Below are 27,670 nucleotides of genomic sequence, written 5' to 3' on the forward strand. Positions count from 1 at the left end.
CAGAAAACAAGTTGACATGATAATCGAAACAAGAGGAAGATGCAAGATATTTAAGAATGAATTAGCATCCTATTGGTCCTCATTTATTACATGCCCAACATACACTTTGTCACCACATTTGCATTAGGTTGCTCATTGCCTATAACCCGAGAAATGGAAGTGAAGGTTATTTCTAGTTAAAGCTGATAAATTTCAAACACAGCCAATTTTATATGTCTGTAAAACCAGTAATATATAATACCTAAAGTAAAGAAGATCAAATGTCAAAATCAAGCAGCAACAGCACATGTAACAGAACACTAAGTTCAAAAGCATTATGGCAAGCACTTGGTGGTTTGTAGACAAAAAACTTGAACACCAGAAGTATGCAGTTCAAAGTTCAGAGTAAAGATACTCCATAAGAACATCCCTGTTTATTAGAAACTGCAAGCATACACAATAAAATTCTATCGGAGTAGATGAAAAGAATAGATACTCGGGGGCAGTTAAAAGTATCAGTAATTAAAGTTACATGCCTTCTTTCTCTGTGTATTAACAGCAAGGCTGCTGTACATAACTGTCATGACATGTCAACACATGTCTTGTCCCCTTTGCTGATATAAATAAAAAAAGTTGGAAATTTTACTGCCTCTAAGACTCATCTGATAGTTCATTTGTGCTGTCTGAATCCCCAGGTTCACTTTCAGATTTATCCTCAGTCCTTTGACTTATTCTCAAACGAACAGGTCTGCCCAACAATTCCTGTAATGTGCAAATCAAATGATTACTTATCTATATTGAACATATATGTGCCTGTAGGATACTACTACAGAATGCATTATCAAGTTATCTACCAATTAATGAGAAACACAAATTGTGTAGTTGTGGTGTTTTCCAACTTTAACCAACAAATATTACCTGTAGGAAATTACTGCAGAATGCATATCAAGATAACTAACAATTAATAGTAAGCATGAGTTAAGCATAGATACGGCTTTTTTTTTTCAACTTTAACCAACAAGTATTGATTCTTTAAAACCTATTAGCTTGGCTAAAGATCCTGTCCAGACATGAGGACATGTACATGTGAATACATGAACCCTTGAAAAAGACAGTAAGCTTACACAATGAATATTCCAGTGTGTTACAACCTATAATACCTAAAACCTCGGAAGACTCTCTCTAGGGTTTTGAGAGAGAGAAACTCTAGCGATCACAGTCTGTCCCCCATCCCTCCTTGGAGGCGCCACGTCCCCCTCCTCTCGTTCCATCGGATCCTCCTCCCTTACACACCCACCTCGCTCGGGTGCTCTTGCATCCCCTTCCCCTGCTTGGCCTACTTCCTGGGCGAATCTATTTCGCAAGGCCAAAGGGTTTGCAGATGGTCAACCAAATCAAGCCTTAGAGAACCATCTCTCCAAGATCCAGAGCCATTCTTCATAAGCCGAAGGGGATCCCCTTCATCATATGAATTTTCTTTTAGATTATATTAAAAGAATTCAAACTTGCATATCCTCCCCCACTTTTTCATGTTTAATCAATGGCACTTCTTCTAATCAATTTAAAACTTATAGTGGCATACGACAAGGGGATCCCCTATCACCCTACATGTTCATAATTTCTCAACAAATCCTTTCTTCCCAAATTTCTTGTTATGGTGATCAACAGCTCATCTCACCCTTTGACCTTAGGGAATTTATATATCTCACTTAATGTTTGCATATGACCTTTTAATCTCCTATCGAGCAAATTCAAAATCTTGCTCAAATATCCATAAAGTCCTTCAAACTTTCTAGAAGCTAACCAACCTTAAAGTTAATTTATCTAAATCCAACATCTATTTCTCTAAACATGTCTCACCTTCCTTCAAACATTCAATTATTCACTGGGTATTCGAGAAGGTTCTTGGCCTACAAAATACCTAGGTTCCTATCTTGTTTTGGGTCAGCTTCCACAAAATTACCAAAATAACATGGTTGATAAAGCCCTATTAAGAGTCCAAGGTTAGTGTAAGGGTCTAATTTCTCAAGCAGGCAAAATGGTGCTTATTAATTTTGTAATCAACTCAATCCTAACTCAACTCATCTTCTATTTGATTGCAACATTTCGGATGTCATACTTAATCATATGCCCCAAATCTCTAGAAACTTCTTTTGAAATCCTAATTGTTCTTCCCCCTGAATGAAATTTATTAGCTGCGACACTGTTTCTAATCCCAAAGACTGCGATGATCTTGGAATCCATGATCTTCTTACAGTTAAGAAATTAATCAATGCCAAGCGCATTCTTCCTACCTTAAACAAATCTAATACTCTTTGGATTCGAATTCTTAGAGCAAAAATATGGGGACTTACACCCTTGGACCGAACTTATCATTCCTAATCCTTCTCGATCGAGATGTAACATTAATCAATTAATCTTGAACATCAGGGGTGGATTTAGAAAAGTCACAGGCAATGGTCTTAATACAAATATCTTGTCTCATGGATTGATAATATACCCATCAGTCATTGGCCTACGCTTGTTAATGTGGGAGAGTTCCAACATTTTTATTCAGTTTCAGATCTTTTTTCTACAAATGGATGGAATGTTTCTTCTTCTACTCAAATTTTTCATCCAGCCTTATTGATAGGATTCTTAGGATTTATAGATCTAGAAACCCCGATGATGACAAATGGATTTGGTAGCCTAGTCTTTTAGGCTCTCTGACAACTAGTGGCGCCTATCAATAATTAAAAACAGATACTAAGGATGAGAACTGGAAAGGCTGGAAGGTGTTATGGCAACTTTCTAGTGCTCCAAGGGTCAAGCTATTCCTACGGAAATTGTGTTGGAATTTTTTGCCTACCTCTGACCTTTTTGCACATATTCTGCATCATCATCCTGATCCCTGTTATGTCTGCAATGTGCACACAGATTCTGCTTCGCATATACTTCTTGAATGTCCAGTTGCTATTTCCTTTTGGAATTTGACACAATTCAAAACTGGCATTTGCTTCAAATTTTTTAATTCTTCGTCTTCGAGTACTTGACTTAAAAAAAGGGAAGGATTTACCAAAGCTGAGACGATCCAAGTGCTCTCCCTGATTTCCTATGGTTTTTGGACCCTTTGGCTTAATAGAAACAATGTCAGATTTCGCAACCACTGTGCCGATCCTCATTCCCTGGTTAATAGGGCATTAGCCCTTATGAACGAAAACTTTCAGGTTGGACCTGATCCTGAGGAGACTACTGGGCAAATATTGACTCAGAATCATAATATAGGGGCAAGAAATTTTAATTTCATTTTACAACATGATGGCTCCTTTTTGTCCTCTGATTCTTCCGTAGGGACCGGTTTCATCTTCTCCAGAATCTGCAACCACTGCTGTTGGCTGCAGTTTGTGCAAAGCTCATAATGCAGTCATGGCAGAAGCGTTGGCGGTCCTGGAAGCTTTAAACCATGCAGCAACTCTCCACTGGAAGAACATCTGGGTTCAAACAGATACCTAGGCACTAATTCACTATGTGGATGGTTCTCGGGAGATCCCATGGTTCCTACAGGAATAATTTTGGATATTAAATCATTGATGCAATCTCTTCAGATCTCCTATTTCACTTATATTCCTAGATCCAGTAATTGCATAGCACATCAGCTCGCTCACTATGGAAGAACATCTGGTCTATCAACTTTTTGTAATGTGGATGATCTTTCCGGTTCATCCAATCCTCTTAACATTGTTCTCTAAAGCAAGGTTTGTAATTTCATACCGTACCGACGTTTCAAGCTCAGCTCGTATGGTATAGTATAAGTGTACTGATCAGTGTATATATATATATAAGTTCAAAAATAAAAAATGGGCGACGTCGTCAAGGCGCCGCCGCCTTGTTTCTTCTTTCCGCAAAGCTTCTTCTCCCCGCAGGAATGAGGAGAAGTCGCCGACGATGCCGAGGAGGCGACACCTCATATGCGGCGTCTAGCAAGGGAGGGTGACGACGGATCGGGATCGTCGAGGGAGAGCGACGCCGGATCTCCAGGTTCTCCCTTTTCTTCTCCCTCTTCTTCCTTCTCCCTCGGCTAATACCATCAGGTAGCCGGTGGTGATAGTCGAAATCAACCGTTACCAACCGACTTCGGGCGGTAACGAGGCGGAAACAACTCCAATCGACGATACTACCCGGTAGCGGTTGGTCCGCGTACTAGCCTGCTGTTTGACTAGTACGTACCGCCCGGGACGAGCGGTATCATTCGAAATTAAAATTCTTGTTCTAAAGTTAAGAATATTTTCCTTTTCGAAAAAAAAAACTCGGAAGGAAAAAAAAACACAATTAAATAAGTATATATTCAACATTGAAATACTATGTAATGCAAACCAAGAAGTTGATCTAGGCCATTCTTTTTATTCTTTTCTAATAGGCATGTTTCTCTAAAGAAATACATGTTAAATATTAAAATGAAATACTCTAAATATCTTAATAAACTCCAGAAAAAGTTATAGGATAACTAATTGCAGATGTAGGTCTTATACATACCTATTGCAAATTGGTTAATAGCTAGGACAAGTCAGAAAACATCTGGACTTTATGACATACTTTCTAATAATTATTATGTTCTTGTATATGACATGCTATGCCTCCTGCATGGACTCAACAAAAGCAGCACTTGTGGGTTAGTCCATTATCCTCTGAGAGTGTCATCCTCATTTTGTTCAAGTTGCTTCTGAATGAACTGATATCCTAGCGTGACTCATGTCCTTGCTACACTCGTTGGTAAAGATAATGCACTGTAATACAAACACATATAGAATCCAAAATCCTAAGATTAAATTGAATGTTTATCTGTCTTTGTTGCAACCGAGGAAGTGAAACAATACAGCCACACTCCTTTTTCCCATGAAGGCATATATGTGCCAATCTGCAACACAGCTTACAGAACTGACTGTACGTTGCAGGCATTTGGATATATGATTTTGATATTTATATGCCAAAAAGAGAATTCATATATCAACCATTATGTAGAAAAAATAGAAGCTGAAACATGAAGTGTTGTATACCACCTTCCCATCCAGTTCAGAAATGGCTGCCTCTGCTTCCTCCTTTGTGGCGAAACCAACAAAGCCATATCCAGCAGATCTTCCTGTTGGGTTTTCAAAAACTACTCTGGCCGAGAGGGGTTTAAACTTTTCAAAGAACTCTTTCAGGTTGACAGACCTGGCTTTCCAAGCAAGATTCGATACATAGATCTTGTGACGTGGCTCACTTGCAACTGCACCTGGTGGGGGAGAAGGTGGTGGTTTCCTGAAGCTCTTGGCAAATTCTACCCTGATTATCCTTCCCGTCATCTCCTAAAAGTGTAGAAACTTATTAGCAAACTAATTTTTTAATAAATACCTACAAATTGTTCATTAATAAAATTCACTTTTTGCACATATCACTTAGCTACATTATTATCTAGAAAAAACTATGTCCGTCCATTGCCGAATACATAATTAATGCATAGATACAAGAATTAAAAAAAGATACAATCATGAAACTTGTTCCCTTTAATATGTTTTACTAACATCTGCATGCTTTGAATACTCGAGATTTTGACTCACCTGAAGAATTGGACTTATCAGAAAGACTAAATTTTGAAGACCAGAAAAGAGATTGTCCACATTCAACTGAGGTATATAAGATAGTGCTACATAATCCTGAACCATTAAAATTCTCTACGCAAGCAGCACCAGTTTTGTACTGGACGACATAGTTGAGTTGCAAGTAGGTTATAAGACATCACATGTTAAGGAGCATGGTCTGTATTGTAATGTGAGCAACCAAGGAATAAGATAAGAAAGATAATTGACTGTGCTACTAAATTTAAGAGAACAATGGGAAACAAAATGCTTCTTATTTCTCACATATGCGTCCAACTTGTCCACAGCAGTGCGTGCCTCCTCCCCGGACGCCATCGTGACAAAGGCAAAGCCCCTGCTTTTTCCATTCTTCTGCTTAATTATCTGCAATCAATCAATCATTCAATCAAGAAACACAACAAAAGACAAGAGAGAACGAATTGGATGAAGCGGAGATTCTACCTCGACATCTTTGACAGTGCCGCACTGGGCGAAGAGCTTCTCGATGTCCGGCGCGGAGAAGTCCCACGGCAAGTTCACCACGTAGACTTTCCGCCGTTTCTCCCCGATCTCCTCCTCCTCCACCGCCGCCGCCGGCGGCTCCGGCTCCACAGCAACATCTTGGACCGCGGAGCACCGGAGGAAGCCGCAACGGGCCCGCCTCTTGGCGGGGAGAGGGAAGGGATGGAGGAGGGAGGACGACCGGGGAATAGAGAAGCCGGCAGGGGTACAAAGGGAAATGAGGGGCTTAACGTAGCAGATGGAGGAAGAAGAAGGTTTAGCTCTTGGAAGGGGGAGGGGGCCGAAGGAGAACGTCGACGCCGTCGCTGCCGCTGCCGCCATTCCGACGGAGAACAGGGTAAACCGGAGGGCGACACGACTGAAGTATCAGCTCGTGCGGGGTAGATTGACGAAATCGCCCTTAAATTGAAGGATATGGATAAGGCGGCCATCCTCCCTATCACATGATTTAAAACATAAATATAAATATATATATATATAATATGTATATACATATATATATATGTATATGTATGTACATACATATATATATGTATACATATATATATATATATGTATATACATACATATATATATATATATATATGTATATGTATGTATATACATATATATATGTATATACATATATATAAACCTTTACTTTGGATAATTCCTAAAAGAAATAATAAAATATAATTTTACTATTTACAATGGAGCTCACTCCCCTTCTTACTATTTATAATCCTTTTCTTATTCATAATCTCTTGAAATTAATAAAATAGTATTTTATTATTCACAATCCTTCTAATTTTATTTTTTTCTTTTTTTTTCTTTTCTTGCACCCTACTATTGTTATCTCTTCCCACCATTTGCACACTCTTAGGTAGTTTGCAAAGGTTCAAAACATGATATATTTTAGTTTAATATAACTGATTTGAAAGATGATATCTTCTTACTTATTATACCTCTAAAAAAATTAAGTTATTATAATAAAAGTCAGAAAACTATAAACGTTTTATTTTTATTTTTATAAAAAATATTTATAAAAAAGAATATTTGAAACTCACTCACCTTATTTTTATTTTTTATTTTTTATTTTATATATTAATTTAAACCACCCATGCAAAAGCGAAGATGATTCTCCCACCACTGCTTTTAAGGAAGAACCACGCTCCACGTCTCCATTGCGAAAAGAGTAACGGAGCAGTTCAGCAGGGACCGAAGCAAAGCAGCGACCGCAAGCTATCCTGCTCCTTCATCCCTAAGCAAACACCACCTGCGCAGTCACCAAAATGGCTCTCAGCAACACCCTCATCGCCGGCATTAATTTCGTGGCCATGCTTCTCTCCATCCCCATCGTGGCCGTCGGCATCTGGCTCGCCACGCAGGCCGACAACTCCTGCGTGCAGCTTCTCCAGTGGCCTGTCATCGCAGTCGGCGTCGTCGTCCTCCTCGTGGCCCTGGCGGGCTTCGTCGGCGCCTTTTGGCGCGTTCCGTGGCTTCTGCTCTTCTACCTGGTTGCCATGCTCGTCCTTATACTCCTGCTGGCCGGCCTTGTGGTGTTTATCTACGCGGTCACCGTCAATGGCTCGGGTCACCTCGCCCCGGGCCGAGCTTTCCAGGAGTATCGCCTCGAGGACTACCCGGGGTGGCTTCGGCAGAGGGTGGAGGAACCACACCGGTGGAACCGCATCAAGGAATGTCTTAGCTCGACAGCAGTGTGTGCGGAGTTGAACCGGACGTATATATCGGCTCAGCATTTCTTCAATGCAAGGATCGGTCCCTTACAAGTGAGTGTGATGGGTTCTGCTGAATACTGCTGCTATTCATTGCTGCATGAGGGTTTTAATCTGATGACGTGAGGTCTTTGTTTTCTTCTTCTGGTTTGTTTATGTCACCAGTCAGGGTGCTGCAAACCACCGACGGAGTGCGGATACACATTTGTGAACCCGACGTACTGGATCAGCCCCATCAGCGCCGCGTCCGACATCGACTGCATGCTGTGGAGCAACGATCAGACGGTGCTTTGCTACTCGTGCTCGTCCTGCAAAGCCGGCCTCGTAGCCAACCTCGGAAGAGAATGGAAGAGGGGCGATGTGGTCTTGGTGGTGACCCTCGTGGCCCTCATCGTCGTCTACGCCATGGGTTGCTACGCTTTCCGGGATGCCAAGACGCAGGAGCTGTTCCAGAGATACAAGCAAGGCTACTACTGAGGAACCAAACATGGGTTGCAGCTGGCATTGATGAAGGGGAGAATAAAGAAAGATGACGCATCTGTGGAGATTCCTGGGGTGGGTTGCCGAAAGGTGGTTCTAGAGGAGGAGGGCTAGGTGTAAAGACAGAAGAGCGCAACAACGTGCGTAAACTTACTTTTGATCCTCTGTAGCAAAGCTGCTCTGACGCTTTCATAGATTCCTGTCGAGATTATTATTTCTCCATGGATATGCCCTTTAATAACATAAATCTACCAAAACTAGAATTTATTATATTTACCAGCATTCTTTGTCGACGGTACGCAATTATCACTTGAATCTATAAGAACAGAGGAAGAATCGCTGGAACTCAAAGGCAAAAATATGTCGTGATTTAAATAAAAAACAAAAAATAATGGTACAATTGCCTCAAAACTGTTAAGATGATGTCTAGGCCTTCACTTTTCTTTTAATATCTAGGACCTGCAGAAAACTTTCAGAGGATCAGTTACACGGTAGCAAGTTATGTATAAAACAGCAGGAACTCAATAGATTAAATGACAATTTGTGAATGATAAACTTTAGATGTGGAGAAAGCACCACACAACATATATCTTACATAGAACGTACTAGTCTAGATAAATAAATCAAGCTTTCATAACCAAACTACATCAACAATTTTACTCAAAGAGTCCTTGTTTCTATTACGGTAGATTATGACAGACCTTATTAGTTACAAGTTCTGACATTATGTAAAGGTGGTCTATCATATTTAAGAATTGAGTTTTGAACATTTAATTTTAAATTAGAATAGTTGTTGATAATCAACATAATCCCATTGATGCGGAGGCCTACTGATGGTGTTTCATTATGTGGTCAGCAAAAAACAAGATGCAAATCATTCAGCACTTCTTCACTTTCTTTCTCTCCATACTTCTCAAGTTGTTTAGATGCAAGTCATTCATCATCTTCTTACACCAAAATATATAATAAACTTCAAATCCAAAAATTCATAATAAGTGGAAAAAGAGAATGCCCAATTCAACAAACTTAATGGTGACTTTGACACATGAAAGACATTCAAGAATCTTGTCATTGTCATTACCTACCTTAGACTGGAAGTGTCTCATGGTCAACACGATGATATCCCGTAACCTGCACAAGAAAGTCGCATGAGAGTGCAAGAGAGCAGAAACATTATCTGCGGAGGATTATCATTGGAGTACAAATCCAACAGCATGCTGTAACAAACTGACCGAACGTCATTCTCCAGGCTATACGGCTGACAAGTTCCATCTGTGCTAAGTGGGAGATTGGTTCCATCTGAACAAGTCAACACAAACTGGGTTGTGTACCCAAGAGGAACTTTGATCTATCAAGTCAATCACAGAGATGTGATTAAATATCAAGTAATGAAGCATATAACAGTATAACTATACACTTCCTGTTTAAAAATACCTTACTTTTAAATCAGGTGAATATTTTTCTCCCAATACCAAATCATCAGAATGTTTCACCTTAATCTGATAGATGGATCGTTTCACAACAAGAACTGTTTGCTGCCAGTTGGAGGAATCCACCTACTCATTTATGGAAGTTAGTAGATGAATTTTATGACCATTTACTAGTGATCAATCAGAAAAACTCATTCATGAAGATTTTATTTTCTCACAGTTACTATGCATACGTGATGTAAAGCAACACTATTTAAGTGAAAAATTAAGGATTTAGATATCCAGACTGGCATGATACATTATAATACAGGAAAAAGATAATTTAAGAAAAGTATGCATCAGTATTTCTTTGGTACAACCAGCATACCGCGTAACCATACATGAAAGGATCAATGAATGCTGGCCGGTAATGTTGGCAACTGGCATCGCCATCTATTCCAATCTTAATGTCAGGCAATGCAAAAGCAGACTTCTTCATTAGTTAGCATCGTTAGCAATTCACTCTTCCAGATATTTGCTTTCGTGTATCTTGCAGCAGTTCCAATATGTTGCTTTTTGTCAGATTTCCCACAAGGATATCATGATTTGCCTAAACTAATTCATTTTTACAGGGACAAACATTTGTGATGTCCTTGACATACTGATGCAGCTCTTTTTTTATGTTTCTCAGCATTAGTCGTAGATTGAATCCAAGGCCAATAATATAATGGCATAACATGTAAATGCTTCCAAAGTTTATCAAATCATTATGATTTTATGAGTAGACCATTTCATAAACTGACAATTCTGTCCCACTATGACAGAGAGATGTTAAGTAAATGGTTTAATAAGAGTTTCTAACCAGGACAACATCTGTTTTGATTTCTTTCTTTTTATATGCTATAGTATAATTATGGTTTCTTGCACTTAAAATAAAAACTTGTCCTTAGCGCTTAATAAAAAATTTATTAGGAAAAAGAATAGCATCAGTGATTCATTATTTAAACTTTACATAATTACAACTAAGGTTCGTTGTACCACAGCATACCACCCGATAGAGGCGGTACATACCAGTCCGATAGGAGACCGGAATGGGCGATACATATCAATTTGTTGATATGCTCCACCGTACGATGTATCGATATGTCGGTACGATTTGGTAAGTACCATACTAACGACCTGTCACGGACAAATATACAAACAGGGTATTTGATGTAATGTTTGTGTATGTCTGTGTCTTTCGGTTTTGTTCATGCTTTGCACAGCATGTAAAGGGCTTGTGGTAGACTTGTAAACACAGGTTGTGTGCAGTCGTTGCGCAGAGGCAAGACTGCCCAAAAACAAGCCATTCAGATTGTTATTTTGGGAGTTTTCTAGCTTCGCAGAGTGGTGCAAACTGTGAAGTGTTAGCCAATACAACACCCAGGAGCTACCCGGGTGGCACATGGCTGAATGGGCTTTTAGGGTAGTGTTTAGGGCTAGTTCGTTATGTTGTACCACAACAGTGTCAAATGGGCACTTTTAGGGACTTTTGGTCGTGGCAGACCACCTTGGACCCTTTGTTGTGTGACCATTTAGGGCTTACAAAGTCTATTTTTATAATTGTCATTGTCTATCAAGTATTTGTTGAAATGACTGCTTATTGGATCCTAAGTTAAACGCTTCCTTAGTTCCTTTAACCTGTCTTCTCTTTCACAGATCCCTAAGGGACCATAAGAGGTTTCAAATAAGCTGACCTTTTATGAACGGATACGCAAGGTTGCGGCACGACTTAGGCAAAACCATTTCGTCCGTGATAAACTAATCGATACACTGATACGGACCGGTAAGGTGAACCATGCTTGCAACAAACGTTTGAGTACACAAAAACCTAGACAGGTTCACAGAGAGACTCCCTTGATCTTTAACTTTGTATTCATGGAGCCAATTTGCTTAAGCATGGAATCATGCTTCTTAGTAGTATTCATATTCAGTTTTGCACAGTTATGGAGACCATCAAATTAATTTACAACCAATAAGGAAAAATGTTCTACCTACCAAATAGTTTAAAGCTTTTATGCTGGTCAGTCATTTCTGTTATTTGTCTTAATGAGGAATGAGGACGAGAATTTAAACGAACATAAAGTTCGTACTCGTACATATTTTCTTCACAATTTCCATGGAGCCTTCTCAGTTGCGCTATGTAGCTGAGGCCATTATAATATAAAAGGCTTAGATATGTTGACAATGTCAATAGCATACAATCTATTGAATAAAAACCCACACTATGTTCTTTCAGCTGATGCCAGAATAGTTTAAGTGGTGAATATAGGTGAGTTGGCTCTGCAGATGCCAGTTTCTTGGATTTACTCTTATTGTTCACTAACCATATTCTAGATTGATTCATTTTCAACTTCAATTATTCTAAGAAGGATTAAAAAGAATCACGTGATCCACAACTTATATCACAATCTAATTCAAACCACTCCCACACTTTTACAACTAATTTCATAATGACTAGAATGTAGCAAATGCTAAAGAAATTTTGTATGCAGAAAAGAACATTCAAAACTCCGTTTTGCATTTGGTGAGCAATGCTAGCAACCAAATTAACAAGTGTTCAAACGGTGAATGTTTGAGAGTGATATTCTTGATGAACTTCTTACTCAACACATTATGATACTTAAAATCAGATACACTAGGAACTTCGGACTCAACACATTATGCTAACTGGCCAAGTTTATCCAATCATTTTGCAGTGAATTATGCCAAATTTTACAAGGGTGGTGCCAATTACTAGCCAACTCCAAATTAAGAAGATGGCACTCAGACAAACACTTAAAAGATTAGTAGGTAGGTAGAGCTTTGCATTCCTGGTTGTCGCTTGATCTTCTCCAACCATTAAGTGATTCTCAAATATCAAACACATCTGGGAAGGGTTATACTTGCAATATTACTAAAAAAACCACATGTACACAAAATCTGGACGATATGTTACTTTATTAAAATCATATGTTGCATCTAAACAAAAATACATATTGCATGCAGAACATGATAAAACAATTGAATTAATTAGAGTAAAAAATGGCCACATACCAATGCTTTAATGTTAAATATTGCCTTCCCAGCAGATATATAGGCATCAATCTGATTCTGCATCTCGGAATCTGTTCAATGTCAATCACATTTAGATGGCCATGTAATCATTTAAGGAGAAAAGCTTAGACACATTACAGTATGAAACACAAAGGGTTTGGCTTTGCTCATTTGTCAATATGTTCACAATTCAGTTACAGGAGAATACCACCTAACTTTCAGTTCAAAACAGGCAACTCTATAACTTCAGAAGATATAAAATTACACTCATCAAAGTTATGCTAGGATTACCAAGCACATAAAGATAAGTGTTAATTGGAACCAGAGATACTGCAGCAAGTGTAGTTACATGTACTAACTTAATCAATAAAATCAGGTACTTGTTAGCAAGAAATCAAATCTCAGATTCAGTATTGATACCAGTCCTGTTGGACTAGCATAGTTGCAATATTCTGCAGTAAAGCAACAGGAACAGATCAAAACTGATCAAATAAAATAAGGATAAAGGAAAAGGAAATGAAACAATGGAAAATGACAACAAAGCCAAATGTTACTCTCTCTCTCTCTCTCTCTCTCTCTTCTTCTTCTATCTGGTCATAAGCATAATTCTTCACAACCAAAGGCTAATACATTAATGCTAGAGTTTAGGGTTTTAGACCTGACACATTTGGCCATTTCAAACTTAGGATCATGACAATTTGAATTTTTAGTTCCACAGCTCAACACTACCAAATTGGTCCCATGCACTGACTGCTTTGGTTCACCTACTTCAACCAATAATTCACTTGACATCAGTTAAACCTAGCCAACTTAATAATCCCAATGCTCAAGTAGCCCGCAACTTGACCCTTGCTCACAGGGTGGTACACCATGAATTTAGTCCCTTAGTTGTTAGTTTCAACTTTCAAGTACGTTTTCCTTGTGCTATTGCATAGTAAATGATGGCATATCCATTTATTGCACCATTCGGCAAACATAGTTCAGGATCTACTGAGGTTCTGTCCTTGATCACCAGCACAAGATTTGAGAGGAACATATAGATATTATGCAAGTGAAAACTTTACATATATATATCGTAAATGCAATATTATCAGTTAACTAATTGGCAATCTCTATATTGGATTCATCTTTTTTACTAAGCCAAAAGATATTTTTTCTACAATGGTTCATTAGCTAATGAATGAAGACATAATCATGGCAAAATTGCTCCTTCACAAACTGGGCCTCAATGGTTCAGATTATAGAAATATCCTCACTACTTCTAGGGAAAAAGTTGTATGCATCACCCTCCCCAAACATTTCACTGGAAGGAGCCTCACACATTGGGCAGCCCCACCCATACTCGTATGCAAACTTACAGTTGTTGTATAGTAACCTTCTAGAAGCTATTAAACGATAAGATCATAGAAAAGGTTAACTAAAACATAGGATTTCCATGACTCCAAGTCAAACGGTAACTTTCTCACCAGCTGCTTGCTAAGCCTCTATCCTTTTTAGAGTCCCATGTTAGCACCAAAATTCCACAGATATCAGCTTGATGGTTACTCACACAAGTTGCTTATATTGATTACTTGTCCTTTTTTGGAAAGTATATATAACCAATGATTTAAATTCTATTCAAACTTTGAAGTGCTTAGGCATAGGTTAGTTAGGAGGAGTTTTAAAGTCATTAAAAATCAAATTTTTAAAGTTTTAGATTATCTTTAAGATTAGGAGGAGTTACAAATTTTAGCATTTCTAGAAAGTCATGTAGGTATATAAGACCATATATGCAGTCATATGATCGGCCACATAAGGTGAAGCGGACTCAACAGTGTTATTGTAAATATGAAATATGTTGCACATAGATGGTCCACATCAAGGATTGTAGTTTTGGATACCAGACCCATGTCAGTCCATGGTCGAACCAGTATGGATCCAGTCTAAATTACATATTGTTTGAGTTAAATTAAATATGCAACCATGTAACTTTCTGTTTAAGTGGTCCAAAGCTTCAATTGACTTAGGCTTAATAAATCTACTGCCATCGACATGTGGTCATACGACTGCCTTAAATAAGGTCACGCAGAGTTATTATAAATGTGAAATCAATTGAACATATGCAGTCCACATAGGAATGAAAATGTGATCAATTTCATGCTTACATATGTATTTTATATCTCCTCATCACTATTGTTTCAATTTTTACTATCATCTTAGTGCTACCTTTTATGGTTTATAATAATATGCTATTTATTACTTATTTCTTGAATACTCTTTTAATGCATACAGACAACATCATACTAATATTTTATTAGGTCTTAGCACACAATTGCTTATTAACAATATCAACTTGATTGAATATTTCTTTATTAATAAATTAAATATTAATACCTACCATCCCAACCAACTTCTTGATAGTCTAGTGATGACAAAAAATGTATACTTATGAGGAAACTTCATGGATTAATTTGATCCTTTTATGTATATTCAAAGATGGAACAACAAAAATGGTTATTAATTGATTATGGTTATGGAGTAGAGTCAGATGAGTTCACTGTCTACTTAGGTAGAAAGAACAATTTCTTCAAATTAGACATGACATGAATACTAACTAAATTTATAAGATTAATTTGCTTCATTACAATGCATAATTATACATTTTTACAATAACATTCAAGAAATCATTGCAATTTAGCATTAACCATCACACTTAACAAAAAGAGGGTGCATAAAACATCAAACTCATGTTATGCCTGCTGAATCTCAAAATTCCTGTGACTCCAAAGAGCCTGCTGGATTTTAAAATTCCTTGAACTCCAGCAAGGCAGATTCAACAAAATGGCATAAGATGGTTCTATTGTTATTTCACAGATAATCTGAAAACGTATAATTTTTTTATGAAAGATGAATCATCAAAAATGGAAAAATGCATGACATAAAATTGAATATTGTGAAAGTCTTATTATTGTAGCTTTGTAGGTTTTAGAATATGATCTATCATGTTAAATGTAACAAAGAACACCAATGATATTGAACCCTACGAGGGCATATCAAAGGTGCCGGTTATTTCTTGTAATTTAGGATTCCTTGTCAAAAGAAATTTGAGCATTCCTCCAATAACCAATGGAACTGAACCCTTCAATGTCATATCTTGATAGTTCTGCACTAGTCCTATGCATGTCCCCACTATGCAGACACTAAGATTAGAATCCAATAAGGGTCATAAAATAATTTGAACTTTCTATGTGCAGATCATTATCCATTATTTATAATGAGGATAGCAGTGTTCAACATATACTCACCGCACGTTATCTTGTTTTGATTGTTGGCAAATTGCCTCACCAAATCACCCTAAAGGAAATAAATGGATCACAGTATAATCAACATTTTACACATAAGACAATAACATTAACGAAAACCAAAATTTATACGAATTGATAACAAAGATTGCTGAGAATTAAAAAAAAAAGTCAAAAACCAGCACATACATTTAGAAAGATGAGTTGCAAAAGAATTTATTCATGATAAAATACTAGTCTTTAAATAATTGGTGAACTAAAAATTGAATTGTAACTGAATTTAATGTATGAAAAATGCTTGGTGAGCCAAGCTTGAATTGTAACTGAATTTCTCACACTGAACTCAAGCCTAGCAAAATGTTTGGTGAGCAAAGCTTGAACATGTCAAAAGCTCAGCTTTGCCGTCCTAATTTCAATGTGTTTTAACTATGATTTCTTTCTCTGCTATGCTAATTATAAGTATCATGCCATAAATGCAATACTATCAACCAAGAGCAATACAACTAGGCTCTGCAGGAAAACTATGGTTGAATTGAAGACCAAAAATCTGAAAAATGAAGACTAAATATATCAAATGTACCACTCTAGGTGATCTATATCAATTATCTATAAATCAAAACATTTTGTTTTAGAACTCCTTGTCTGTGCATCAAATCTACCAATATGGAATGCTTTAATTTTTACGACATTTAGAATTGTCTAACCAGCCAGGACTGTCCTCTATAGTTCAGGTCTATTTTGTATATTCCTCGAAGATGCTTAGGTCAAGACAAATGGATGATCCTTTAGGTATGTATTAACATGTAAATTGGAGTACTAAAGTACTCAACACTCAATTTTAGGACTATTTGATACATGGCAAAGGAATGCATAAAACTTGTAATATTAGCCTCTATGTCATGTAACGCTATAGATCACTTTGGAAAGATTGGAGGACCAATCTAGATCCATTTGTTGGATCTCTCAGGAACCTTGGGTATCAGACATGGTTGTCCACCAGTGATCTTACAGAATACCTCAAATATCCATGATAAGACAACAAAAATGAGAATGCTGAATGAAATATATTAACAAAAGATATAGCATAAAATTTCAGCATACACAATTTATGTAAAAAAATACATTATAAAACAAATATAAAATTTTCAGGTTGAATTCAACAGATTTATAACATGATCCATTAAAAAATATATATTATCAAATAAACGAATTATCTATGTTTCGAACACAACAAATAACCAACACTAAGGAGTTGCTAAAAAGTAACAATTCATTTTTCTTGTACAAGATACAAGCAAGACACCTGATGGTCATTGTTGTCGATGGGTGTGCATTCTACAGCAAGAATAGTATCAACATCATCAGCAGTTACCACATATTCCGGAACATTGACTCCTGAACAGGTGATAAATCATAAAGGAATTAGACGTGTTATGAAGCAAAATCAGAATTATTACCATTATTTTGTCAAGCTAATACAAAAGAGCGGAGTCATATCAAAGAATACCTTCTATATACTGCCTAGTGCCATTATCAAGTTCACGAACCCACTAGAAAAACATTGCAGTTCAAATCTTAATAGAATTTAACCACGACTGAATGCAAAAACAATACATAGATTTATTGTCCTATTCATGAAAAGTAAGATAGAAAATCATAAGTACCTGAAAGATGCAAAGAGTAGTACCATTTGTTGGATATCCACAGGCTTGTAACTTGCATCCTGGTTTAGGCTCACCATATATTTGAAACCCTTCAATACCAGGTAAGTCATATTCACCTGCTAATTACAGTTATAATGAGTGAAGATCACAGTTATCATAAATTGAGATCAAAATTTCCTTTTCCAATTTAATATTAGTTTAGCCTTCCATACCTTCCAAAACAAAGGACCCTTGGTTATCGTGCATGGCAGCCATATGAAATTGGGCATCAGCATTTAAAGTACTAAATGTGGCCTTATGAGCATAACCTTCAGAAGAGCTGGAAACACCAGTATTACCAACCTCCCTGCATAATAGAGCTCATAAGTGTGTTGAAATTTATTTCTGTCAGGGGAGGATCAACCAGACAAAGTTCTCATAGAGAGAGCAAATGGTAATTGCCAAAAGTTATTAATTCTCAAATAGCACTAGAGTAGGCACAATAAACAACATAACTCCATGTGCCCCTCATTTGGGTATTACAAAATGCATCCTTTCTACCAATTAGCATATCAAAATCATTTCTTCTAACCAGACATTTTTCTCTTCTATTTATATACAAGTTCTCATCATTCTTCTCTCCACCTTGGTGTACCTCTAATTAGAATTGATATATTCCAGCACTGTTTCACTACATTGTCCGTTTTGAAATGCATCTTAACCACCTAGATGACTTCACTCGTCTTGCTCTAATTTGGGCATACCACACAGCTGACATAATAAATTTACCTAACAGTCAGCTGCTCAAGGTTCTGCTCATCTAGTATTTCATATTTCATAAGTGTTATCTAGAATTTAGTTTTGACCTATGCGATACCAGAAAACTTGAGAATTGAAATCCCTTATCATCCATTAAAACTTTCATGGCTTCATGAATGCATAAAGTAAAGAACTTGAAAAACAAGCTCCTATTGTCTTTTAAACATTCAGAAAAACAAGGTTAAGATAATCATCTTATAGTCTCAAATTCATTTTATGGTCTGTGAATCAGATGCAGTCTGAAGAATAATTAAAACCCCAAATCTTTATTACCCTACCAGTCTACAAGGCAGATGCAATCTGACAGGTAAAACTAACAAGCCACCGCTGACCCAAAGGCCACCTCTGCATATTTTATCCTCCCTCAAAAAGAAAATTTTATATTTTATAAGGTTTTGAAGGATTTATGATCTTACCATGAAAACTAATTTTAAAAAGCTAAAATTAGCACAAGTATCACCAAGCAAACCAAATGTGTGTCAATCTAAAGATTTATATCGTTAATTGATGTTAACCATTGACATGATATAGTGCTGAAGGCTAACTGCTACATGATTTATGACAAAAGCATCATCTTAAGCTCATTTTTCTCTTTGAAAGTTATTAACATGTGTATGTGCTATTAGAGCTTGATATATGTTGGGTTCTTTACTAACAGCTTAGGCTTTTAAGATTAATGGTCCCCAGTCAAGATCTTTATCATGATATGAGAGCAAGTCATGGATTGAAATATGTATGCTCCCTTTTTATTTCACCCAGTACTTAATAAATGTTTATGCAATGTATGTTTCTTATTTAAGCTCGCACCATGTATTTGGGTTCAGTTTCACAAGCCAAGCCTAATCTCACTTGCACATAAGCAGGAATGTTAGATTTTAATATATATATTGGACCATTGTGTTTGGAATTAATAGTCACCCAGTCAAAATCTTTATCACGTGCCAAGAAAGTAGGCTTGGGTGGTTTCATCTTATACTAGAATCTGTTACAATTATCATTCAAAAATTAATATCCCAATCAAAATCTTGATTGTGTGCCAAGAAAGTAGGCTTGGGTAGTTTCATCTTATACTAGAATCTGTCACAATTATCATTCAGAAAATAATACAAGGTCACTGCATAAAAGTGTATCTCAGTAGCCTTCATTTAGTGATAGCCTTAAAAATTTACCGAACTAAAACCATATTTGATGCATATTGTCAAAAGGTATCCAGAAACCAAACAACAGAAAGAAAATAAATCAAAAGCTTAGTAGATAAAAGAAGGACTTGTACTAACTTATGAAATTCTGATGGCAGATCTCTTGGCTTCTCATAAGCAACTGGATAAGGCATCTCAGAGTTTAGAGTAACATCTACATCCTTTTTATCTATCTTTGCAAAGTCTTGAGAGACTCTCAACTGATTAGCTGTTGATGTGCCATGCAAATCCATAGGATGTTGATCATATAGACGAAGCTCAGGTATAACTGATTCCTATGAGTAGGTATATCACAATTCAGCTTTACAAGTTAGGAGTTAGGACACTGAATAAAAAATGGAGTAACTCTAGATAATACAAAGTGAGCATAAGACAATTGGTATCCTGAGAAGTTGGATGTTGAAGATTCTTATTAGCCGTTAGATTATCAGGTTGATTTCCTAAGAGATGGTTCACAACTTCACATCACCAAAATTATCCTGCAATAATAGTGTAAATTAATTGAAAATTCTAATCACTATTAGATAAATGATATTTGTGAGAAAAAGGCCAAAAGAGCAACAATATAATATTCGTTGTTCCTAGTTTGTTTGCTAATTACATAAAAAAGAACATTAACATAGAGTTTTTGTTTGTAAGGATCACTGTGAAGGCAGGATTTGGTACCATAATGTATATCTTTACTGGCCAAGTTAGCTAGCAATTTAAGATAATTACCTGATTCAATCTTAGACTTGCTATCAACAATCATAATCTTTACTATTTAAGCTAGCCAGCACATAGACTTTGCATGCGCCCTGCTTTGGATGTATTGGTTGGCATTGGTATCAGACACAAGCACATGCAGGGGGTCACGGCCACATATAAATCTAGTAAAAACAACAGCATAAACATGGCAACAGATGCAGTGGGGTATTACCACTGGGGCTCAGCACATTCAAATTGATGTGCCAGAATCTGGGATGTAACAGCATGATCGCAACTGACGAAGGCCAAAGACATCAGCTTTCAAATAACTTCTACTAGATATATAGGTTTATGGGCATAACCAATGTCGATAGCATTTAGCTGAAACAATTGTTCCACTATGAAGGAATAAACTGACAAGGTTTTGACTGTGTGAATATAATCAAATATAGTACTCAATAACTGAAAGGAAGGTTACTTACATTATATCTAATCTTCCAATGCATACTCTGGTACAATTGCTGAAAAACCCAATAAAAGAGAAATCAGCTACTCCTGCATTTCTTCATGATTGCTTATTATATTTGGCATATAATAAACGAGAATCATCATACAGTTCGTCATAAACACAAAGCAGCCAACAGCTACATCAGTTACTAATAGTATTTTGACTTTTGAGGTACTAAAATCGTGCAACACCATAGTGATTATTATAACTGAAAAAGAATAAGGAGAAAAGGTGTCATGATATTGGGTGAGTTCAAAATCGGTTTGAAACTGCATAGACAGACTAGCAGAGTTATGAGTTGGTTTCTTGCACCCTTGCACTGCCATTACATGAATCAACACAATCTAGTACTAGATCATGCCAGCCCTAAGGTCCTGCAATGTGCAACACATAGCATTGAATCCCTCAATGAAAATTAACGTAAATGCTTTCAGAGAATGTAAAAGAGGATTATCAGCTTAACAGATGAACTGAGCATAGTATCATGGAACATTTAAACAGTACTATTACTTGAGATTTCCTGTACCTAATGCTGGCCGAGGGCAAAAAGATAAATTGGAACAAATCATGAAATTGCATATCAAAGTAGCAAATAAGAATTTTTTTTTAGAACACTGGCCAACCAAAAGAATTCTACCTTTATACCGTAGGAAATTGCAGAAGAACTGATAACAGGGGGTCGGATGTCATATTCAGCTAATAAACTTAGGAATGAAGAAGTTAATATATACATCTCTTCCTCTACAACCTACAGAAATTGGTAAAAGATATATTATAAACAATAAAGAGGGTGGCTGCATTCAATATTTTTAACAAAGTCCAAGAAGAGATGAAAGGCAAAAGTAGTTGTAAATCTTATCACAACTTGTGAGATGATGCAAACAAGAGATGGATCTTGTGATATGAGACAGCATAATTACCTCATATTACCAGATAAAAATAATAAATAAAGAAGTGAAGTCACAGGTTCAGATTCATAATGTGAGAGCTTAGAAACAAAGTTTCTAGAAAAAAAAATTTACTAAACATAATTTCACAGCTCTGAGTCTTCACTAAATCAGATATAAATCAAGATTTCAATCCAAGTAATCTGACTCCAATCTGATCTGATTATTTGATTCCTACACAGACCAGGAACAAATCAGATTCAATCTGGTCCATGTTCAATCCATTTACAGCCCTAGCCATGCCAGCTATGCTGTCCCATAATTTAGTCCTAGCATGACGTTTCCAAGTTTCGGGTTTGAAATTTTCTTACTAATACACCTAAGCCTTTTGCAATCCACAAGTTATCCTTGTGGCAATCACTAAGTTTTCCTTGTCAAATGATGCAATGTAACAAAGTCGTAGGTATTGTGGAGACAATTTAGATATTAATAAGTGGAAGCTTTCCTTTTTTTCTTTCTTTTCTTGTAGTACAGTGCCTCACTAGAGTGAACAAGATTTTTACTGTTATGTAAAGATCAGGTTTTTACTTTTTATCATGAGTGTGAATTGTGGAAGAGTAAGTTGAACTCAGTACACCATGAACAGCATGGTTATCCAGAATAGTCTGAGAGGAGAATTTGATACTTAAACACACTCTATGGCCAAACCTACCATATGATTCCATCCTAAAGAGAAGTAGAGCAAAAAGTTGTCTTTCATCCATTTGCACAGCCAGCCCAAAGAATATACAATCAAACACAGAAAATCATGTCATCGAAAAAATTACTTATAAAAGGCTGGTAGCAATATGTGTTCTATTAGAAAGATGAAAAAGATTCAGAAGAATAATCTATCCAAAATAGAGAAGACTACTTAAACCTCACATATCAGAAAGAATAATGCTTCTAGATAGCCATCTACATAATAAGCTGAACAAGTCTTCCAAAAACATCCACAAGAAAAATGCTTCTAGGTACACATGTGTACTAAACAGCTGATCAAGTCATCTGTAAACCTCTACAAGCAATTGTCTTCTTTGTTAGAATACGACAATTGTAGGATTTTCAAACATGAAGATCAGAGGGGAGAACATGATGGTAGATTTTTGTTTTACCATATTAGTTCCTAAGTCATCATGAGATTTATATGAACTGATTATAAGATATCTAAAAACCCAACATGAGATATGTGCAAGATACAAATCTTTATCTCTCAGAACTGATGAGTGTGATAACTTGTGTAAGACCTACAAGAACATGTAAAGATAGAAGAAAGACACAAAATTAGTTGATAAAAAAAATCTGTTTTCAAATACTTTTAAATGATTTCATATCTCAAAATTCTAGTTACAAATTGAGCTCATAAATGTATGTATGTCTATGACCAGAAATTTTTAAGGCATCTTCCAGCATGTCTTCATTTGAAATACTTCCTCTAACACAAAACAAAATGTAATTTTCTTATAGAGCATTATTTAAAATGTAGTAGCTGATCTTAGAACAATAGCAGATCCTAGCATACATAAATAAGATGCTACAAAATGGATGAGATCAAACATCTGGATATCATGCTCAAGTTATGAATAGAAATCCAGGTGAATGGAGCAAAAGCAATAGCATACCTTAAGATTATCAGTCAATCTTAAGTTTTCATCAAGATAGCTTCTCTTTTTAGTCAATTCTTTCAAGGCACTAGCTACAGCATCATCCTGCCTCTCATCAAGAGCCTATCGAAGAAAAGAATACTTAACAATGTTCAAACAGGAAAATACCCTTCAATTAAGATATGATCTCGACATGTACGTACTATCTGCAATTCAGAAAGCCTTCTCTCCAAAATATGCTTCTCATTTAATAACTGTAGCTCCTAAAAACCAACAAGAACCATAATTTATGAAATTAAAGAAATAACTGCATCAAAAAACAAATATCAACAAAATAAAATGCAAACAAATTACTATTAACTTCATACTTTGATACATGCATTGGTGATTTGTTGACGGAGAAGCAGGATCTCTTCTTCTTGCTGGCGGGATCTGTAGTAAAGTTCCTGTTATCAAAAAAGAAAGGAAAACACTTTAACAAATATCAGATCCAACTGCTAATTATCATAGCATTTAACCAACAGCTCCCAATAGAATGTTACCATGATTTCTGGATCCAATAAGTGGTTCTTTAACTCATCTCTTTTACCAGGACCAGGATGATTTTGAAATTGATGCCTACAGATGAATTATAATATAAACAAATTAAAGCTTATCTTTTGGACAACAAACTAATTAGCTTAAATATCTTGAGTTTAGGACCTGATTAAAGAATCAGATGTCTGAGCCAAAGGACCAACATCACCATTTTCAATCATGTAGCCTGTGCTAGATGATTTACCATCAGGTGCCACAAGTTCACTTGATGATCGACGGCCATCGTTAACCACATCTGCTTGTGCATAAACAGGAATGTGCATCTTCCCTTGCAGTGTTACACTGGTGAACAGTTACTTTCCACAAGCCAAAATTATCGAGGTACATATTAGAAGTTTCATCCTTGGAATCAAAAGTTTGATTAAAATATTAAAAACCAAAAGAGTTACAACAACAGCTTAATAGAGGTGGAACCATATTTGCAATTGTAATTGTGAACGAAACATATCAAGCCACAAATATTGTTCTTTGGCTTAATTGACCTTCCTAAATGAATATTGTACCTCATAGCAGACACTAAACTAATATGAGATGGCTTGAATGTTGATGATGATGACTGCAGGTCTTGAATATTAGAATGTTCGATTACCAATGCACCATGTCATAGTACACTATTTTTACTAAAAGATGCTTGACGGAATAGCAATAGTTACTAGATTTACATAAGGGGAAAACATCAGTAAGAACTAGGAATACCAAATACCAATAATGATGACTAGTAAACTAACATTTACAAGGATTTAGACCCAAAAAAGGATCATAACTTTATGCTTAACTATCAAATATTTTCATCAAGAAATATATAATAGAAAAAAATATTTTTCTGTACATTAGGTTTCTCTGAAGGTCAGCCTATAGAAATCATGATGGGATGTAAAACACGATAAAAATATATATATATAAACCATAGGAATAAATATATTAGCAATTTCTATTTAACTAAGACAAGGCTAAAACTACGAAATCATATAAATAAGACAAAGTGATACTGGAACTATGCAATCATGTAGATAAGACAGTGATAGAAATGAAGTTTGAACAAGGTATTCTAATGCAAGCACTGGCAAGTAACTTTACGAAGAGGGTCCCACTGAATCATTGAGAAGAGGATTATTTGCTATGCATCAAGAGATCAATGTTAAATGTGATATTGGATAATTCATCGGTTCTCATTTTCAACATAAGAATCCCCTTTCTTTTTTAACTTGAAATGGACGGCTACGTGCTAGGGCCTCTTTCTGGATATTTATTTTAATCATGACCACAAATTTGTGATTAAAAGTCACTAGTTGAACATCTAAGCCACACTCCTAAATCCACAACCGTTTGACCATTCTTTGTATGAAATACTTTTCCTCATAAAGAGGCAATAAAGGTTGAGTTAAAAACATTGAGGCCTTTATCATACGGCATTACTAACTCTAAAATTGCACATCAATAATTGAACACATACAGTATCGAGCCGACATCAAAATTTGTGTCAAATGTTTGTAAGCGTAGCAGTTAATGTGAGATGTTACAAAGACAACAGTACAAGTCAGAAGAATCTATTCAAGGTGATATAAAATAAAGAAAGAACTTACTACATGCAATTTCTTTAAAGGATCACGACCAGATCCAAGAAAACAAGAGCATCAAAGAAACAGTGATAATTGGTAGCGCAGTATCTGGTGTTTTACCCGACTAGCACCTATGATGGTGGTCTGAGCTCACGTCTCCAGTGTTTGTATGAAGTACTATTCCTGATAAAGAGGCAATAAAGGTTGAGTTAACGACACCGAGGCTTTTACCATATGGCAGCACTAACTGTAAAAGTGCACACGTCAATAATTGAATTGATACAGTATCTAGCTGACATCAAATTTTGTGCCACTTGTTTGTAGGCGTACCAATCAATGTGAGATGGTACAAAGTCAAGAGTACAAGTGAGAAGAGCCGATTCGAGGTGACGAAAATGAAGAAAGAACTTCCTGCGCGCAATTTCTTTAAAGGATCACGACCAGATCCAAGAAAGCAAGAACATCCAAGAACCCGCGATAATTGGGAGCGCGGTATCTGGTGTTTTCGTGACTAGCACGTATGGTGGTGATCTGACCTCGCGACTCCAGCTGCTTAATCATGAGGCACCGAGCCCTCGGATGACCGTCGAAGCCCGAAACACCCAAATCAGAGTTTATCCAATAACCCTAATCACCAATCACCTCGGAAAACCAAGAAACGTAGTTCACTCCCGGCAAGAACCCTGCGGCTTTGAGGCTCGGTATCTGGATCACTCCGACACGGATTTAACCCCCAAAAGATAACTAAATGTTCAAGAAAAGAGGGATTGATGCGAGGCCGAACCACCCGAAAACAGAAGAACGACAAAAAAAAACAAAAGAGCCCTAGAACGCACGAGGAGGGGGCATGAAGCCGCAAGAGGGCGCCGGAATCGTACCCGCTCCAGGGAAATCCGACCGGCTCGGATGTTTATGGCGGTGGAGGAGCTACCAAGACGGAACGAATCGGACGATGGATAGGGATGGAGGGATGAAGACGAGAGGGACGGGAGGGAATGAGGAGGACCGGAGAAGTCACCAAAGAAACGAAGATGAACGAGGAGACGGGTCGGTTGCGTCGGCGCGTCAAAGTCGTTATAGTCTGCTGTGGTGTGGAAACATTTTACATCGATATAATAAAAGGATGAAATATATCGTCGTGAGATGCGTTCTCTGACACTCCACGTCACCGGGATAAGGCAGCCCACGTCACGTTTGATCGCAAATGAGGGTTCATTTTCAATCGATCTGTTCTCGGGTCGAACCGATTTGATTCTCAATTAATGATTCTGAATTAAGTTATATTATGAAATAATGAAGTTGGTTAGAAGCATGAAATTAATAGAGTAGAAAATGACCATAACTCTCCAATCAATTTCATTGTTTAAAGTTCTTAAGCCCAGAGAAGTGCCTTCTCCTACTCGATGACTTTTCCGTCCCCTGTTCACACAGCCACTCGAGACGGCCATTGCAAGATGTTGCTGCCGCATTGACTATACCAGAGAGAACTCAAGAGAGTCTTGAGAATGCCTGTTGCAATTTGTAGAGTTGATGCCGACAGAGATGTCTCCGGTGTTGGAATTTGGAGCAGCAGGTGATGGGTGAATGTTCGTCTTCGTTCGGAGGCAATGTGCGACTCTGTAGTCGAAAGCCGTGAACAGGTTGTGGTGGTGACATTGGAGCGACTGTCGTAGCTTTGGAATGTCCACTTTGCACTTTCCTGTTTGGAGGAGAGATCACCACTTTCCATCGGTACTCTATGGGTTCGGGAAGATGTGCCAATGAAGGACCCATGCGGGGTCCCACGACATTGTCACCCCTGAGTAGTTTCAGGGGTCACTCAGTCCGGCTGAACGACAGAGTCTAAGCGGAGTAGATGGAAAATAATTTGTTGATAAGAAATTAAACTTGTTTTAAGAGGTCATTTAGTCGGTCGGCCATTGATGATTTTTTAGTATCGGTCCCTGCACACAAGTCGAGGTCGGGAAGGGGGCTCCCGACTTCAGTCCCTCCGAAGATTTAGTTAAAACTGGATAGAAAAGTCAATTGAGAATCGATCTCCTGTTGGCGGTCCCGCGATGAGTTTTTATCCTT

General features: G+C 37.1%; 3 protein-coding genes across 23 annotated transcripts; 1 reads left to right on the forward strand and 2 right to left on the reverse strand.

Annotated features, from left to right (window-relative positions):
• Window positions 1-391: 391 nt before the first annotated feature.
• LOC135597678 (28 kDa ribonucleoprotein, chloroplastic-like) lies at window positions 392-6,462 on the reverse strand. Its single transcript, XM_065090955.1, has 4 exons — window positions 6,036-6,462; window positions 5,859-5,957; window positions 5,016-5,303; window positions 392-741 (listed from the first exon to the last, which is right to left on the reverse strand). Exons 1-4 carry the CDS (start codon window positions 6,414-6,416, stop codon window positions 631-633), a joined length of 879 nt encoding a protein of 292 aa, XP_064947027.1. The 5' UTR covers window positions 6,417-6,462; the 3' UTR covers window positions 392-630.
• Window positions 6,463-7,203: 741 nt separating this feature from the next.
• LOC135597679 (protein TORNADO 2-like) lies at window positions 7,204-8,537 on the forward strand. The gene is made up of 2 exons (XM_065090974.1): window positions 7,204-7,864; window positions 7,976-8,537. Exons 1-2 carry the CDS (start codon window positions 7,367-7,369, stop codon window positions 8,285-8,287), a joined length of 810 nt encoding a protein of 269 aa, XP_064947046.1. The 5' UTR covers window positions 7,204-7,366; the 3' UTR covers window positions 8,288-8,537.
• Window positions 8,538-8,539: 2 nt separating this feature from the next.
• LOC103972199 (uncharacterized) lies at window positions 8,540-26,681 on the reverse strand. 21 transcript variants are annotated; one of them, XM_065090960.1, is made up of 22 exons: window positions 26,434-26,681; window positions 26,134-26,341; window positions 25,928-26,008; window positions 25,622-25,780; window positions 24,144-24,320; window positions 23,984-24,059; window positions 23,810-23,887; window positions 23,645-23,704; window positions 23,460-23,564; window positions 21,549-21,659; window positions 20,886-20,924; window positions 19,795-19,991; window positions 17,932-18,065; window positions 17,720-17,838; window positions 17,563-17,605; window positions 17,359-17,450; window positions 16,059-16,107; window positions 12,775-12,845; window positions 9,730-9,846; window positions 9,523-9,638; window positions 9,376-9,421; window positions 8,540-8,749 (listed from the first exon to the last, which is right to left on the reverse strand). In XM_065090960.1, exons 4-22 carry the CDS (start codon window positions 25,624-25,626, stop codon window positions 8,717-8,719), a joined length of 1,668 nt encoding a protein of 555 aa, XP_064947032.1. In that variant the 5' UTR covers window positions 25,627-25,780; window positions 25,928-26,008; window positions 26,134-26,341; window positions 26,434-26,681; the 3' UTR covers window positions 8,540-8,716. The 21 variants fall into 21 exon arrangements, 19 of the variants coding, with proteins under 19 accessions (XP_064947032.1, XP_064947031.1, XP_064947030.1 ...); XR_010481368.1 differs by having other exon boundaries at window positions 9,725-9,846; window positions 25,928-26,341; XR_010481369.1 differs by having other exon boundaries at window positions 8,540-8,759; window positions 9,725-9,846; window positions 25,928-26,341.
• Window positions 26,682-27,670: the final 989 nt, after the last annotated feature.

The sequence above is a fragment of the Musa acuminata genome, chromosome BXJ1-11 (genome assembly GCF_036884655.1).
Source record: "Musa acuminata AAA Group cultivar baxijiao chromosome BXJ1-11, Cavendish_Baxijiao_AAA, whole genome shotgun sequence".
In the NCBI taxonomy this organism is placed as follows: Eukaryota; Viridiplantae; Streptophyta; class Magnoliopsida; order Zingiberales; family Musaceae; genus Musa; species Musa acuminata.

Coding starts and splice junctions, on each gene's coding strand:
- LOC135597678 (XM_065090955.1), bottom strand. CDS start 6,416: ATGGCGGCAGCGGCAGCGACGGCGTCGACGTTCTCCTTCGGCCCCCTC. Junction 5,958..6,035: donor GCACTGTCAAAGATGTCGAG/GTAGAATCTCCG, acceptor GATTGATTGCAG/ATAATTAAGCAGAAGAATGG. Junction 5,304..5,858: donor TGGACAAGTTGGACGCATAT/GTGAGAAATAAG, acceptor CTACACTTTTAG/GAGATGACGGGAAGGATAAT.
- LOC135597679 (XM_065090974.1), top strand. CDS start 7,367: ATGGCTCTCAGCAACACCCTCATCGCCGGCATTAATTTCGTGGCCATG. Junction 7,865..7,975: donor CAAGGATCGGTCCCTTACAA/GTGAGTGTGATG, acceptor TTATGTCACCAG/TCAGGGTGCTGCAAACCACC.
- LOC103972199 (XM_065090961.1), bottom strand. Junction 21,660..23,459: donor GATTGACTGATAATCTTAAG/GTATGCTATTGC, acceptor CAATTTCTGTAG/GTTGTAGAGGAAGAGATGTA. Junction 12,846..16,058: donor TCAAAACAAGATAACGTGCG/GTGAGTATATGT, acceptor GACATTGAACAG/ATTCCGAGATGCAGAATCAG.